The sequence below is a fragment of the Narcine bancroftii genome, chromosome 1 (assembly GCF_036971445.1).
Source record: "Narcine bancroftii isolate sNarBan1 chromosome 1, sNarBan1.hap1, whole genome shotgun sequence".
Lineage (NCBI taxonomy): Eukaryota > Metazoa > Chordata > Chondrichthyes > Torpediniformes > Narcinidae > Narcine > Narcine bancroftii.
This window is the reverse complement of record NC_091469.1, coordinates 468,662,277-468,678,389: the sequence shown is the minus strand read 5'-3', so window position 1 is coordinate 468,678,389 and position 16,113 is coordinate 468,662,277. Positions and strand designations below refer to the sequence as shown.

At 41.6% G+C, this 16,113-nt stretch overlaps 1 protein-coding gene across 3 annotated transcripts in view; it reads left to right on the top strand.

Moving 5' to 3' along the window:
* Positions 1-16,113, top strand: part of dync2i1 (dynein 2 intermediate chain 1) — a 125,677-nt gene that overhangs the window by 8,289 nt on the left and 101,275 nt on the right. For all 3 annotated transcript variants that reach the window (XM_069914721.1, XM_069914722.1, XM_069914720.1), the window contains 2 exons: positions 2,079-2,571; positions 7,467-7,555. In XM_069914721.1, coding sequence (XP_069770822.1) covers positions 2,079-2,571; positions 7,467-7,555 — 582 coding nt within the window. The remainder of the gene's footprint in view (positions 1-2,078; positions 2,572-7,466; positions 7,556-16,113) is intronic.

Sequence of the window (16,113 nt, the reverse complement as noted above, 5' to 3'; positions counted from 1 at the left end):
CTGTATACGCTTATCTTTGTGCGGTTTTTCAGTTGGTTGTTTTTCCAGACTCTTTTGTGTAGTCTTCCAAAGGCGCTATTTGCCTTGGCGAGTCTGTTGTCTATCTCGTTGTCGATCCTTGCATCCGATGAAATGGTGCAGCCGAGATAGGTAAACTGGTTGACCGTTTTGAGTTTTGTGTGCCCGATGGAGATGTGGGGGGGCTGGCTGATGGAGGACCTCAGTTTTCTTCAGGCTGACTTCCAGGCCAAATATTTTGGCAGTTTCCGCAAAACAGGACGTCAAGCGCTGAAGAGCTGGCTCTGAAAGGGCAACTAAAGCGGCATCGTCTACAAAGAGTAGTTCACGGACAAGTTGCTCTTGTGTCTTGGTGTGAGCTTTCAGGCGCCTCAGATTGAAGAGACTGCCATCCGTGCGGTAACGGATGTAAAAAGCGTCTTCATTGTTGAGGTCTTTCATGGCTTGGTTCAGCATCATGCTGAAGAAGATTGAAAAGAGGGTTGGTGCGAGAACGCAGCCTTGCTTCACGCCATTGTTTATGGAGAAAGGTTCAGAAAGCTAATTGCTGTATCTGACCCGACCTTGTTGGTTTTCGTGCAGTTGGATAACCATGTTGAGGAACTTTGGGGGGCATCCGAGGCGCTCTAGTATTTGCCAAAGCCCTTTCCTGCTCACGGTGTCGAAGACTTTGGTGAGGTCAACAAAGGTGATGTAGAGTCCTTTGTTTTGTTCTCTGCACTTTTCTTGAAGCTGTCTGAGGGCAAAGACCATGTCAGTAGTTCCTCTGTTTGCGCGAAAACCACACTGTGATTCTGGGAGAACATTCTCGGCGACACTAGGTATTATTCTATTTAGGAGAATCCTAGCGAAGATTTTGCCTGCAATGGAGAGCAGCGTAATTCCCCTGTAGTTTGAGCAATCTGATTTCTCGCCTTTGTTTTTGTACAGGGTGATGATGATGGCATCACGAAGGTCCTGCGGCAGTTTTCCTTGGTCCCAGCAAAGCTTGAAAAACTCATGCAGTTTGGCATGCAGAGTTTTGCCGCCAGCCTTCCAGACCTCTGGGGGGGATTCCATCCATACCTGCTGCTTTGCCACTTTTCAGTTGTTCAATTGCCATATATGTCTCTTCCCGGGTGAGGACCTCATCCAGCTCTAGCCTTTGGGGCTGTTGAGGGAGCTGGAGCAGGGCGGAATCTTGGACTGAGCAGTTGGCACTGAAAAGAGATTGGAAGTGTTCTGACCATCGGTTGAGGATGGAGATCTTGTCGCTGAGGAGGACTTTGCCGTCTGAGCTGTGAAGCGGGCTTTGGACTTGGGGTGAGGGGCCGTACACAGCCTTTAGAACCTCGTAAAAACCCCTGAAGTCGCCAATGTCCGCGCTGAGCTGGGTTCATTTGGCGAGGCTAGTCCACCACTCATTTTGGATCTCCCGGAGTTTGCGCTGAAGATGGCTGCATGCGCGACGGAAGGCTTGTTTCTTCTCTGGCCAGGATGGCTTTGTAAGGTGAGCCTCATGGGCAGCTCGCTTCTTTGCCAGCAGCTTCTGGATTTCCTGGTTGTTTTCGTCGAACCAGTCCTTGTTTTTCCTGGAGGAGAAGCCCAGTACCTCTTCAGTGGAACACTACCTTCAAGGAAAAGGTACAAGAGCATTAAAACCATTGCTGCCAGGCTGGGAAACAGCTTCTTCCCTCAAGCAGTGAGACTGTTCAACAATTCTATAAATGTGTAAATAATTTTTGTATATTTTTATTTTGGATCGCTATCTGTGTTCAAGGTGTACTGTGTGTTTGTGTGTGTGTGTGTGTGTGTGTGTGTGTGTGTGTGTGTGAGAGTGTATGTGTACTCTATGGGCTGGAGATACGGTGTTTTTTTGGGTTGTATATATATATACTTACATGACAATAAACTGAACTTGAACTTAATTTTTCAGAAAGTTGTACACCCACCACAGTCTGCTTTTGATTATTTGTTCACTTAATTATTTCTTCTGAATTATTGTAGTTGAAAATGTTGTATTTTTGGCTGTATGTAGCTTTTCATCTACAACTCCCATGTGTGATTTGTCTTTTATTCAGGCTGCACAAGGAGATCATCCAGATCATCGTGATAAAAAGAACAGAGTAGAAAAAAGGCATAAGGAGGAGGAGTCTGAAGACCGTCGACATAGGGGAAGGGACCGAGATAGGCAAGGAGATCAAGATAATGACAAAGTGAGGAGCAAAGGAAGAGAGAGCGATGGAGACCTGGGACATGGAAAAGTGCACAAAAAAGTTAAGAATGAAGAAAGAGATAAAGTCAGAGGAAAAGAAAAAGAAAGTGAGAAACGTAAAGACAGGGATGGAGGCAATTATAAAGAAAGAGACAAACGTTCAGGACGCAGAGTTCATGATGAAGACGAAGAATGGGACTTTAATATAGAGAGATCTACAAAGCGTGGATATGAATCTGAGAGGAACAGAGATAAAGAAAGAGAGAGAAGAAAAGAAAAAATCAAATCCCTTGAATCTGGGAGAGAAAATGATGGAAATGATGACCAGAGAACAAAACATTGGCAAAAGGAGGATAAAGGTAGATAAAATTTAATTACAAAAATAATCTACTTTAGTATTATAGAGAGGCTTCATAGAGTCATGACATCATAGTCATAGAATCAAACAGCACGGAAGCAGGCACTTTGGCTGAACTATTCTACTTATTGACCAAATTGGTAGTCAGTCCCATTCGCCTGTACTGACACATGTTCATCTCATCATGTTCCTGTCCAAAAGTATTTTAAATGTTGTTGTTGCACCTACATCTACCATTTATTCCAGCAGCTTGTTCAATAAATGCAGCCCCCTCTGCATAAAAAACGGACCCTCTGAAGGATGGCATGGTTGGCGTAGCTGTTAATGCAATGCTATTGCAGCACCAATGATTGGGACTGGGGTTCCTTGGGACTCTGCCATTTCAATAAGGAGACTGTTGTATTTAGAATCAACTTGCTATTTGAAAAAAAAAGGCTCATCTAATTCAATATTTTTCATGTTCTTTCAATGTGTTAAGTTCCTGTTTTGTATTTGGTTCGCCTAACAATTGTTGATGGAGGTAATTCAGCATTGCCCAGAATGATCTTCATGTTGCTCAATGCAGCATTTTGTTTGTTCTTCGCAGAGTTCTATTAAATCAATCCATGCGCTAAATACTTATCAGCATTAGCCTGAGAATTTCCTGTTGCTGGTTTAAACCACTCAATTCATTTTTCTATTATAATTATTTAAGGGTTATTATATGTATTTCTTTGTTCATGGTGTTTGAATTCTGAAAAATGATGTTACAGGTACTAGAGACACAAGAGACTGCAGTTGCTGGAATCTGGAGCATTAAACAATCTACTGCAGGAACTCAGCCGGTCAAGAAACATCAGTGGGGAAAGAAAGAAAGGTTGATGTTTTGGGTTGGAATCCTTCAATAAGACAGAGGATTCAATGAAGGCATAGCTAGTGTGATGATGTCAGGGTGGGGGATGGACAGGGGCCAGAGGGGCTTGGTGTTCCAACGAGAGATGAAGGCTAATGGACAGAGGCAGTTGATTGGAAGATGCCAGATAAAGAGAGAGAGAGAGAGAGGCAAGAGAAATAAAGTCGTCACTCTCAGTCTTGATGAAAGGTTCTAGCCTGTAAAGTTGTGTGGTTTATCACTTTGTCATGGGATTTCTTTGAAGATATCAAGAGAGTGGATCCCATTCCAGAGAGTGGAGCACAAAATCCACACTAATGGCAGTGCTGAGCTGAATATTCATAGATGCCCTTTTTGGTGAAAGTGGAAAAACAAGTTTCCACTTGCAGAACCAGATGGATGTAAGAGATTCCACATCACTCTTGTCCTGTTGCCACACTAATCCACAACTGGTCCCTGTTCAACTCCTCCCATCTTTTCCTCATTATGCTAGCTATCCCTGTAAAGGGTTTCAGCCCAAAACATTGACACTGACACTATTTGACATGCTGTGTTTTTCCCACATTATGTTTTTACCTACTACTTTTTCTCCCACTGATGCAACTCGACCTGCTAGGTTCCTCCAACAGATTGAGTTTGGTTCCAGATTCCAGCACCTGTAGTTTCTTGTGTATCCCTAATATTTCTGGGTCTTCCATTTGCTCGAAGATAAGTTGAAGATAATTGTCGTGTCTCATCCATGTAAGTTCATTGTTTTAAGGCTGGCTGCATCTTTTATGATTTTAATTTCTTTGTCCTTTTCTTTTTGAGAGAATTTCTTACTATTATGTCTGGAATAATTTCAGCTTCTCTTTTGGCTCTATTTATCTGACTGTGATGATGACCAAGTCTCTTTCCACTCTTGATTAACCGATGCAAAATGTTCATGCTGTAGGATAGATTAGAATGTAACATTGTTTAAAAAATAATAACTGGCTCATGAATTAAAGAATATTACAGTCAAGAAAGCATTCCAAGAGCTCTACCTTCTCAGAAGCTGAAAGAAGTTTGGCATGTTCGTGACATCGCTTCCCAATTTTGTCAGATGCGCAATAGTATTCTATCCAGATGCATCACAGCTTGTTAGAGGACTACAAGGAAATATCATGCCTCTATTAACTCCATCTATACCTCCTGCAGATTCTGTAGAGTTGCCAGTATATTAAAAATCCCAGCCCAATCTAGTCATTCTCTTCTCTTCCCTTCCATCAGGCAGAAGATACATGAGCTTGAAAAAGTGAAAGAACAGAACAAATCTTTAATTTAATTTCAACCAAAAGTTTTAACTGGTTGTAAAATATTTCAGAGCACTCTCTTCTAATTTGGTGTCATTGACTTTAGGTAGGCAATAGAAAATATAGAATGTACAGTTGCAGCATTGATGCCTAAGTGCTATTCTGTATTTGGGCTTGAGGTAAAGAAAACGTGGATCTTACTTGATTCTGTGCACTTCTGGAAACAACATTGGCCCTCTATCTGCATTGGGAAATGTTCCATTCCCCAGGATTATAAACTTTTGTCGCACATATCAAACAACTTCTCACACTCTCTTTTTATCACATGTATAAGGACTTTATTGCAACCAAAATAAGAGAAAATATTGTTTTGAGCCCAAAGGACCCCAAAACCTAGCAGTTATAGATATTCACCAAGACAAATGGTTACTTAAACAAAGGTTACTTTTAATTATCTTTAATCATGCGGATGTGTGTGTAATGTGTGGTAAGTTTAGAAAAGTTCTTTGGTTCACAGTCCAATCTCACTTCTCATTCTTCCAAGTTCACTGGTTGCAGGCAATTCTTTTACTGTGCACAGAATTTAACATGTATACAGTTCACCAGGCTTTGGTGCTTGAACAGTAAATGGTTTCCACTCAGGAAGGTTCTTGTAGGTTTGCAGAGAGAGATATGTTGTTCCAGGACATCCACAACTGAGGTACTTCCCTCAGTCATTCAGTGTCTGCTAACCTTTTTATTTCAGGTTACCTCAGAGTTCCTTTCTGTTTCATTTATTCCAAGTGAAACATTTTCCACTCTGGAACTTCTGCTGCTTGTCCCAGCTTTCTCTCTCTCTCTTTCACACACACATTCAGACCCTCAGTCAGAGGCTTCTTTCTCCCTCTGCTGGCAAAAACCACCTGACCTCCATCAAACAATAGGAGTCTTCTGGTTCATCCACTGTTTTTAGTCAAACAAGAACCCATCAGTGACCTCTCTGAGCACTCTTGTGAAAAGCCATCATGTCTCTGCTGTTGCTTCATTCATTCCACAACATCAGTACAATTTCCACCTACTTGTGAAGTCTCCATAGGCGCTCTTCAGTTTCTTTGGATATGAATTCTCCAGTATTTCAAATAAGATCTGTTTTAAAGTGTTTGTATGTAACCTCATAACTTTTCCCAATTTATCTCCCAAAAATATTTCTATATATTCTGTCACAATATTTACGTATAAAGGGGAGCAGTTTTGTCACCCTTATTTTTACTTTTATGACACAGATACAAATCTATTTTGATAAATAACAATTGTTTTACAACAGCATTTAGAAAATAGCACAAGTACACGCCCTTCAAGTACAAGTACAGGCTGTCTCTGTCATCCATGATATTAATTTAAACAAATTTGCCTAACCATGGTCTATAGTTTTCCGTTCCCTGTCCATTTACTGTATGTGCATGTCTAAAATCACTCTTGAATATTGCTATTTTATCTGCTCCCACTATTTCCTGTGTCAGCATGTTCTAAGCACATACCCCTCTTTGTGGAAAAAAATAACACTTGCTTTGCAAATCTTAAGCTTTGCTTCCTCTCACCATAAGGCTATACAATCTTATAATTGACATTTGTCACCCTGGGAAATAGACATCGACTACCTACCCTATCTATGACTCTCATAATTTTAATCGGGCCATCTTTCAACTTCTGATGATCCAGAGAAAGCAATCCCAAGTTTGTTCAACCTCTCCTTGCAGCTAATATTCTCTCATCCAGGCAACATCCTGATGAATCTCTTCTGTACCCCTTCCACAGCTTCTACATCCTTCCTGTAATTTGGCAACCACGTATGAACACAATTCTCCAAAAGCTTCCTATCTAAAATTTTATGCATCTGCAACATGATTTGTCAACATTTATACACAATGTGCAGAACATTGAAGCCAAGGGTATTATACATTTTCTTTACCATTATCTACTGTGATGCCACTTTCAGGGAGCTATGGATTTGATGCTAAGATCCCTCTGTACATCATTGCTCTGTTGGGTCCTGTTACTTAACATTTGACTTCTCAAAGTGCAACAGCTCACACTTGTCCAAATTGAACTCCATCTCCTATTTATATACCTAGTTTTCAAACCTAGATCTATATCCTGCTGGATCCTTTAACAGCCGCCTTCTCTATCCACAAATCTGCCAATTTTGTGTCATCTGCAGACTTACTAATTAACCCACTTACATTTTTGTCCAAGGTCCCAGCAGTTATCCCTGCATAACACCACTAATCACAGACCTTCAATCAGAATAAGATCTCTTCACCACTATCCTCTTTTTTCAATGGATTCAAAATTAGGTTGGCCAATCAACCAAATCTTCATGGGTACCACATGCCATGATCTTGATCAGTTTACCATAAAGGATCTTGTCAAATGATTTAATAAAGTCCTTGCATGCAATGTCTACTGCCCTACCTTCATCATTCACCTTCTATCAAGGCTCCAGTAACTCCTCTCTTGCCTCTTTCAATAATCTTGGATGGAGCCCATCAGACCCAGTTTTAAAATACTCTGCTTATTTTTACAATGACAAATTCTGATAATTATTATGTACTATCTTGCTGTCAGATTTGTTGGTGTCATTTGAGTTTGCAGACATTGTTAATCAGGTTCAAGGTAACTTCATCCCCAATTTAATGTATTCACTCATGATGCTGATCATTTGCTTGGAAAAGTTTGATACTTGTTCATTTGTTGTGTCTATCTGTGTTTCAGGAAATTTGGAATTGTCAAAACATGACAAACATGAAGAGAAAGAAAGAAGACGCCGAGAGCGAAAAGAAAAGGAAGGGAGAAAAGCTGAAGTGAGGATCTTTTTAAAAAAAATCTCATTTTAGAACAGTTTTTCTAAACTCTTTTTATTCAGTCTGCCCAGTGTATCAACCATTCTTTGACCTGTTTTCACTCTTTGTTGAAGTTACCATCATGTCAGAGAAAATCATATGATAATTTCATGTTTACTATTTCCCAACTACATTTGGCACTTGTTAATAAAAATAATATTAAGTACATGTGCTCAATACTTTAAGCCAGTTAGATCCATGCTTCATGTTCACCTTCCGAAGATTCACTGCAGTTGTACTTGCCTTTTGTGGCTGAGCAGCTCGTCATGTCATAACATCATAGAAACATAGAAACAGAGAAGATAGGAGCAGGAGTAGGTCATTCGACCCTTCGAGCCTGCTCCGGCATTCAACGAGATCACAGCTGATCTTAAAGTTCAGTACTCCGTCCCCGCCTTCTCTCCATCACCTTTAATACCCTTATATTGAAGAAATAGATCTAATTCCCTCTTAAATATATTTAATGAGCCTGCCTCTACTGCCCTCTGTGGCAATGAATTCCACAGATTCACCACCCTCTGGGTCAAGAAATTCCTCCTCATCTCGGTCCTAAATGGTTTGCCTATTATCCTCAAACCATGGCCCCGGGTTCTGGATTTTCCCATCATTGGAAACGTCCCATCTCCATCCATTCTGTCCAGTCCTGCCAGAATTTTATATGTCTCTACGAGATCCCCTCTCAATCTTCTAAATTCCAGCAAGTACAATCCCAATTTGCGCAATCTTTCCTCATAAGTCATTCCTGCCATTCCAGGTATCAGCCTGGTGAATCGCCTGTGCACTCCCTCCATTGCAAGAACATCTTTCCTTAGATAAGGTGACCAAAACTGCACACAATACTCCAGGTGGGGTCTCACCAAGGCCCTGTACAGCTGCAGTAAGGTATCCTTGTTCCTATACTCAAACCCTCTTGATATGATGGCCAACATACCATTTGCCTTTTTAACCACCTGCTGTACCTGCATGCTTGCCTTCAGAGACTGATGTACAAGTACCCCTAGGTCTCTCTGCACTTCCCCATCTCTTAATGCCATTCAAACTGTAACAAAGCCTTAAGCATTGCCTTTAAATGTTTCTGGTGATAATTGACATTGAAATAATGAAAGTAAATTTGAAAGAAATGAAAAAATATTTAGTCACAGTTAACTGATCTAAATTAAAACCATTGATATTCACTGAAATATAAAAAAAGTCAGGAACTCCTTATAGACGAAGTGCTGAGCTGAGGTAGGAGTAGCTGGGCAAGTTTGTGTGATCTGATCTGAGCATTCTGTTCACTGTCATGCACATTAGTAAATATGTAGTTCTGGAAACTGCTTTTTTTTTCTTTTAACGCCATAATGTTTGGGACAAAGACACTTTGTTCCTTTATTTGCCCCCGTGCTCCACAGTTTTAAATTTGTAATCAAACAATTCACAGGTAATTAAAGTGCACATTCCAGATTTTATTGACATTTATTTCTACACATTTTGGTTTCTCCATGTAGAAATTACAGCACTTTTTATACATATCATAGTTCCCCAACTTCAGGGCACCTTAAAGTTTAGGACATTTGGCTTCACAGGTGTTTGTGATTACTCAGGTATATTTAATTGCTTCATTGGTGCAGGTATAAGAGAGCTAGTCTTACTTCTAAGCTTTTGATCACGTTTGAGTCTGTAGTTGCTATTTTTCAACATTTGGAGCAGAGTTGTGCCAATGAAAGTTAAATAAGCCAATATGAGGCTGAAAAATGAAAATTAAACAGTAAGAGACATTGCCCAAACTTTCAGATGACCAAAATTAACTGTTTGGAACATCCTTAAGAAGAAAGAGCATACTGGTGAGCTCAGTAATCACAAAGGGACTGGTAGGCCAAGGAAGACCTCCATTGCTGATTACAGAAGAATTCTCATCATAATGAATAAAAATCCCCAAACACCTTTCCAACAGTTCAGAAGCACCCTCTATTTTTCTTTCATCCATGTACCTGTCTAAGAGTCCCTTAAATGCCCCTAATGTTTCAACCTCCACCAAGATCACCAAAATTCAAGATTATATGAAATCAATCGCTTTTGCCTGCTGTAAGGCAGACAGATTTGCCATTAGCATAAGTTGCCTGAAGCGCTTCTTGCAGTCAGAGAAAGATAAGCAAAAAAGAGCCCACTCCCCTACCCCCACCATAGATTCATCTCCAGTGCTTTTGCAGCCACAGATTCCAGTCCAAACCATTGGCAACCCGAGCTCCAGATTCGAAGCTCCGATATGGTCAGGACCTTTCAGCGCCTTCAGCACCCCCTTGCATCCCAATTCCGATACTTGGCACCCCTTCAGCCATTTTTGAGCTGGTCTTTAGCAGTCCACGGCATGGCGCGAGTCTCCTGGCAGCAGTCTCCAGCAGCCTATAGCTTCTGTGGGTTGCCAGTAGCTACCACATGCATTAGTCTTTCAGATGCAGAGGCCCTCACTGGTTTGCCGCCGTGGTCACCCTCCCATGGGTTATCTCCTCTCCTTCTCCTTTTCAGAAGGAGGATAGTCTCCTCTTTTTCTGGAGCCCTGCTCCAGATCTGCTTTTCTCTGAAGTCTCCAACTCCTTGTGGCTGCTACCGATTAGAGGTGCTGCCATCTTGGTCATGGGATTTTAAATAAAACACCACCATCCCAGGCAAGGTATTCCAGGAATCCAAAACTCTCTTTGTATTTAAAAAAAAACTTAACCCTGATATCTCCCCTAACTTTGTGCATATGTCCTCTGGTGTTTGCCATTCCTGTCCTGGGAAACTGGTGCTGGCTGTCCACCCTATCTATGCCTCTCATAATCTTGTAGACCTCTATTAATTCTCCTCTCATCCTTCTATGCTCCAAAGAGAAAAGTCTCAGCTCTGCTAACCTTGCCTTATAAAACTTGTTTTCCATTTCAGGCAACATTCTGGTAAATTTCCTCTGCACCTTCTCCATGGCTTCCATATCCAGCCTATAATGAGGTGACCAGAACTGGACACAATATTCCAAGTATGGTCTCATTAGAGATTTGTAGAATTGCAACATGATCTCTCTACTCCTGAATTCAATCCCCCTATTAATGAAGTCCAACATCCCATAGGCCTTCTTAGTCCTATCAACCTGTGTGGCAACCTTGAGGGATGTATGGATTTGAACCGCAAGGTCCCTCTGTTCATCCAAACCAGCCTTCTGGTTTGTCCAAAATGTATCACTTCACATTTATCTGGATTGAACTCCATCTTCCACTTTTCTACCAAACTCTGCAACCTGTCTATATCCTCTTGTAACCATCGACAACCTTCAGCTCCATCCTTACCTCCTTCGTGTCATCCGAAACTTATCAACCCATCCTTCTGCCTCTTCATCCAGGTCAGTTATAAAAATCACAAAGAGCAGGTGGTTTCAGAACTGTGGCACTCCACTAGTCACTGAGCTCCAGGCAGAATACTTTCCTTCCACTACTACCCTCTGCTTTCTTCCTGCAAGTCAATTTTTTAATTATACAGCCAAGGTTCCACTCATCCCTTGACTTTCTGGATGAGTCTCTCATGGGGGACCTTGTCAAATGCCTCGCTAAAATCCATGCAGACCACATCTACCGCACTAACATCATTAACTTCTTTTGTTGCCTCCTCAAAAATAAATTTGGCTCATGAGGCATGATCTTCCCTTCACAATGCTATGCTGACTATCCTTGAGTAGACTGTACTTCTCCAAATTCAGATGTTAGACTCACCAGTCTCTAATTTCCCAGGATACTCCCTATTACCTTTTTTTTAAAACAAGGGGACTACATTTGCCATTCTCCAGTCCTCTGACACCTCTATTGCAGCCAAAGAGGATTCAAAGATCATTCACTACTGTCCCAGCTATCTCTTCTCACTTCCCACAGCAACCTGTGGTATATTGTGGCTGGCCCCAGGGACTTATCAATCTTGATATTTCTAAAAAATCAAACACTTTCTTTTTCTTAATCTTCACATTGTTCAGCACACAGGCCTTTCTATTCTGATCAAGGTCCTTTTGTGAATACTGAAGCAAAGTATTCATTTAAGACCTCCCCAACCTTCTCTGCCTCCAGGCACATTTCGCCTCCTTTAACGCCCCCACTCTCATTCTCGTCATTCTTTTATACTTTACATATGGATAGAATTCCTTGGGATTCTCCTTAACCCTCCATGCCAAAGACTTCTCATGCCACCTTCAAGCTGTCCTAAGTCCTTTCTTAAGTTCCTTGCTGGCAACCATATATTTCTCATGAGCCCTTTCTGTTTCCTGCTTCCTCTTGACTAGTTGCCTGACCTGTTTTGTCAGCCACGATTCCCTTTTCCTTGTCCCAGCGGGATAAACCTTTCCTGAACCCAACACAAGTGGTCCCTAAACTTCCTCCACATTAGTTCTGTGCTTCCACCCTTGAACGTAGTTTCCAATTTACTCTCACTAATTCCTGCCTCATCTCTTCGTAATTAACCCTTCCCCAATTAAGCACTTTCCTATTTTGTCTGTTTTTATCCTTTTCTATAGCTATGCTGAAGCTCAGGGAGTTGTGGTCCCTCTCTCCAAAATGCTCCACCACCAAGAGGTCTGCCACCTGGCCAATTTCATTACCCAGAACTAAATCCAGTATGGCACCTCCTCTCATCGACTGGTCCACATACTATGTTAGGAATCCTCCTTGAACATGCCTGACAAATTCAGCTCCATCTATCCCTCTGGCAGTTAGGATGTGCCAGTCAATTTGAAATCATCCATAACTACAACCCTGTATTTCCTGCACCATTTCAAGATCTGACTGCTTATCTGCTCCTTGATGTCTTGAGGGCTATTTGGGGTCTATAGACTACTCCCAGCACAGTGATAGCTCCTTTCCTATTTCTGACTTCCACTCACACCAACTCAATGGACAATCCCTCTGCAGCGTCCTCTCTTTTTATAGTCGTGATGCTATCTCTGACCAGTAATACTACTCCTCCCCTTTTTCTACCTCCCATTCTATTCCTTTTAAAACACCTAAACCCCAGTACCTGAATTAGCCAATCCTGCCCATCTTCCAGCCAAGTGTTCGGTGTTATTTGTATAAATTTTGGTTTGACCATGTAGAAATTATAGCACTCTTTATAAAGAGGAATGGGGGTTTGGGTTTTAACACTTGACCACTCCTAACTGGAACTGAATGCCTTCACACTTGCAAGGAGCCATCCCTGGGGTTAGGATTGTTCTACCTTCTACTGGTGATGTCATGGCGTATCGGGTGATGGTGGCCCTACCCTAAATCCTGATCAATGCATTATGATCTTATATTTGAACAAAATTAATCATGCCTAATTATAGCATAATTAAGCTTTATGTACAGCATCGTATGAGCCCTTCAGCCCCTGTTGTTGTGCTGACTTGTATAAACCTTTATAAAGGACCGTGGGAAAGGGCTAGCAATAGCAGACAATTTTTAAACAGCGTGGGAAAATTGGTAGCGCTATAGCGCACAATTTATACTGTGTGGGAAAGTTAGAGCTATAGTGCACAATTTATACAGCGTAGGAAAGTTGGTAGTGCTATCGTGTACAATTTATACAGCATGGGAAAATTGGTAGCATTATCACATACAATTTTTAAACAGCGTACAAAAATTGGTAGCATTATAGAGCATAATTTAAACAATGTAGGTGGCACTGTTGCGTACAATTTGTACAGTGAGGGAAAGTTAGTAGCGCTACTGTGTACAATTTATAAATTCCGTGGGAAAAAGCAATGGCTGTAAGCATGGAGCTTTCATGGAGGAGTTTCTCTGCCGCACGGCATTCTGAGAAGTCAGGTCCACCACTGCTTTTTCCCATTGTCTCTATAAATTGTGCACTATAATGCTACTTTAAAAATTGTCTGCTATTGCTATTTATGTTCTCTCCCTCTCTCCCTCTCTCCCTCTCTCCCTCTCTCCCTCTCTCCCTCTCTCCCTCTCTCCCTCTCTCCCTCTCTCCCTCTCCCCCTCTCCCCCTCTCCCCCTCTCTCCCTCTCCCCCTCTCCCCCTCTCCCCCTCTCCCCCTCAATCTCTTTCTCTCTCCCACTGCGACTTTCCCATGGGTAAGTTTATACCTTCATTTTAATCTTTCCTTCCTTTGGGTTCCTGCACTCATGCAAAAACTTGGGTCATTTCAATCCCACAATGCATTTGTCTGTTTCACACTTACCTAATTGCAATGCCCATGTCTTCAGACCGTCAATCCCCAGCGTGAGATGACAACATCTGACGTCGGTGTTGAGCTGATTTTGCTTTCACACTAGACACTTTAAAGGCCAATTGGCTGTTAATTCCTGGGATTACTTGCAAGTGTGAAAGGGGCTATAGACATCACCAGGTGCTGAGCATCTTCTCTGGTGATGCTCTGCCAGGCATCCACTGTAGCCTTCTTCAAGTTCTCTTTGTTTTGGGAGCTTGTTCCCTTAAGTTTTCACTTCAGCATATGGAAGTTTTGGATTTAGATCGGGTGACTGACTTGGCTATTCAAGAATTTGAAAACCTTGAATAAAATCTGAAACGTGCACTTCAATTACATGAATCGTTTGATACACATTTCCTTGTTAGTCCAGATCATATTGATCTTGCCTGTTGATTCAGATCTCGATCCTGTCTAGACCACAAGATAACCTTCTTCACTGTTCACTATACCACTAATTTCAGTGTCATCTACAAACTTGCTCTCATTTCATCTCTGTCTTCTTTCAAATTGTTAAAATATAGCAAGCTATAACAGTGGACCCAGCACCAATCACTGTGCCATCTCACTAGCAGCAGGCATCCAATCTGAAAAGCAACCCTTCACTCTACCCTCTCCCTCCTCCTACCACCCAGCCAGTTTTCTTTGTGATTTTTATGCTCACCCTGGGTCCCAGATATCCTAATCTTCTGGGTCAGTCTATTATGTGGGATCTTGTCAAAGTATGGCTGAAGTCTGTGTACATGGCTCTTGCCTCGTCAATCCTCCTGGTTACCAATTTTAAAGAAAAGACAAATCGAATTCATATTTGCCGCACACAAAGCCACAAATCCCCAATCATTTCTTGCCTTTCCAAATTCATGTTGCAATGATGCTTACAGTTTATTCAGTTATCTTTTGAGAGAACCATGGCATGGTTTGTCAGTGGTAGATCAAGGAACAGTGTCATGTGACTTTAAGTGAAAACACAATGCTGGAAAGATTCTCCCTCATTTCCTCCACTCTCTACCGCTTTCCTCTTCATTCACGGAGCTATCCTTACACTCCTCCTTGTTGGTATACCCTCCCTCCTTTATCCACTTTTTATACCTCCTGCCTTTGGGACTGTGCTCCTTCTGCTGCCACCCCACCCATCTACCCCCACCAAGCCCCACCCCCTCCCTACCATTATGTTCAGGCACCTGCCTACAGTTTTTCATTTCTTGATGAAGGCCTCAAGCCTGAAACGTTTGTTATGGATCTTTATCTTTGCTACAAAAATACACTGTTTGACCTGATATCTTTAGACTTTACTGTTTTACCTCGTGTGACTTGTGTTGTTGATTATCGAGTATAAAAGTTGGAAAGTCATGTAGCAGTTGTATAAAAATTTGGTAGGGTCACATTTGGAATGTTGTGTGCAGCTCTGGCCACTGTAACAGGAAAGATTTGGGGAGTTTTGAGAGATTCTCCAGAACTTTGAGCTTTGTGGCCTGGATTGCTTCTTTGATTTCTAATCAGGAGAGATGGGCAAAATTGGAATATTTTCTCTGGAGTATTGGAGAATGTGCATAATCTGATAGGAATATAATGAAAAGAAAGTACATGTTAAAAAATAACTTCCTGTAAATGACCACGTGCTTGTAAAACAATAGTACCCCTCATAATGTCCTAATTTAATCTCCTCCAGGAAAAACACATCTTCTGTAGTTTCTCCTTATAATGGAACTGCTCCATCCCAGGAAACATCCCAGTGAATCTCATCTACACTGCCTCCATTGCTATCATACCCTTCCCATAGTATGGTTACCAGAATAGCATACATACTCCAACTGAGGTCTATTTCTGTACTGATGAAGGCCAGGGCCCCTCATACCTTCTTAACCTTGTACTCCCAAGGTCCTCCCTGTTCCTCAGTATGCCCTAGAGCCTTCCATTCATGGGGTATTATATAGCCTCATTAGTACTCCTGAACTACCACCTCACATTTGTCTAGATTAAACTGCATCTGACATTTTTCTGTCCACTTCACCAGTACATTCATATCTCTCTGTAACCTAAATCTAACCTCCACACTGCCAACAACTCTGTCAATATTCATCATCTGCAAACTTAATGGATCATGCCTCCCATCACGCATCCACTTCTAAATCATTTTACAAGCAACCAAGTAATTCATGTATAATTCATGTTCTTCTTTGGCTTGGCTTCGCGGACGAAGATTTATGGAGGGGTAAATGTCCACGTCATTCCTGTATATCACAAACAAAATGGTATCAACGATCAGCCATGATCATATTGAATGGCAGAGCAGGCTCGATGGGCCATTTTTGGCCTACTCCTGT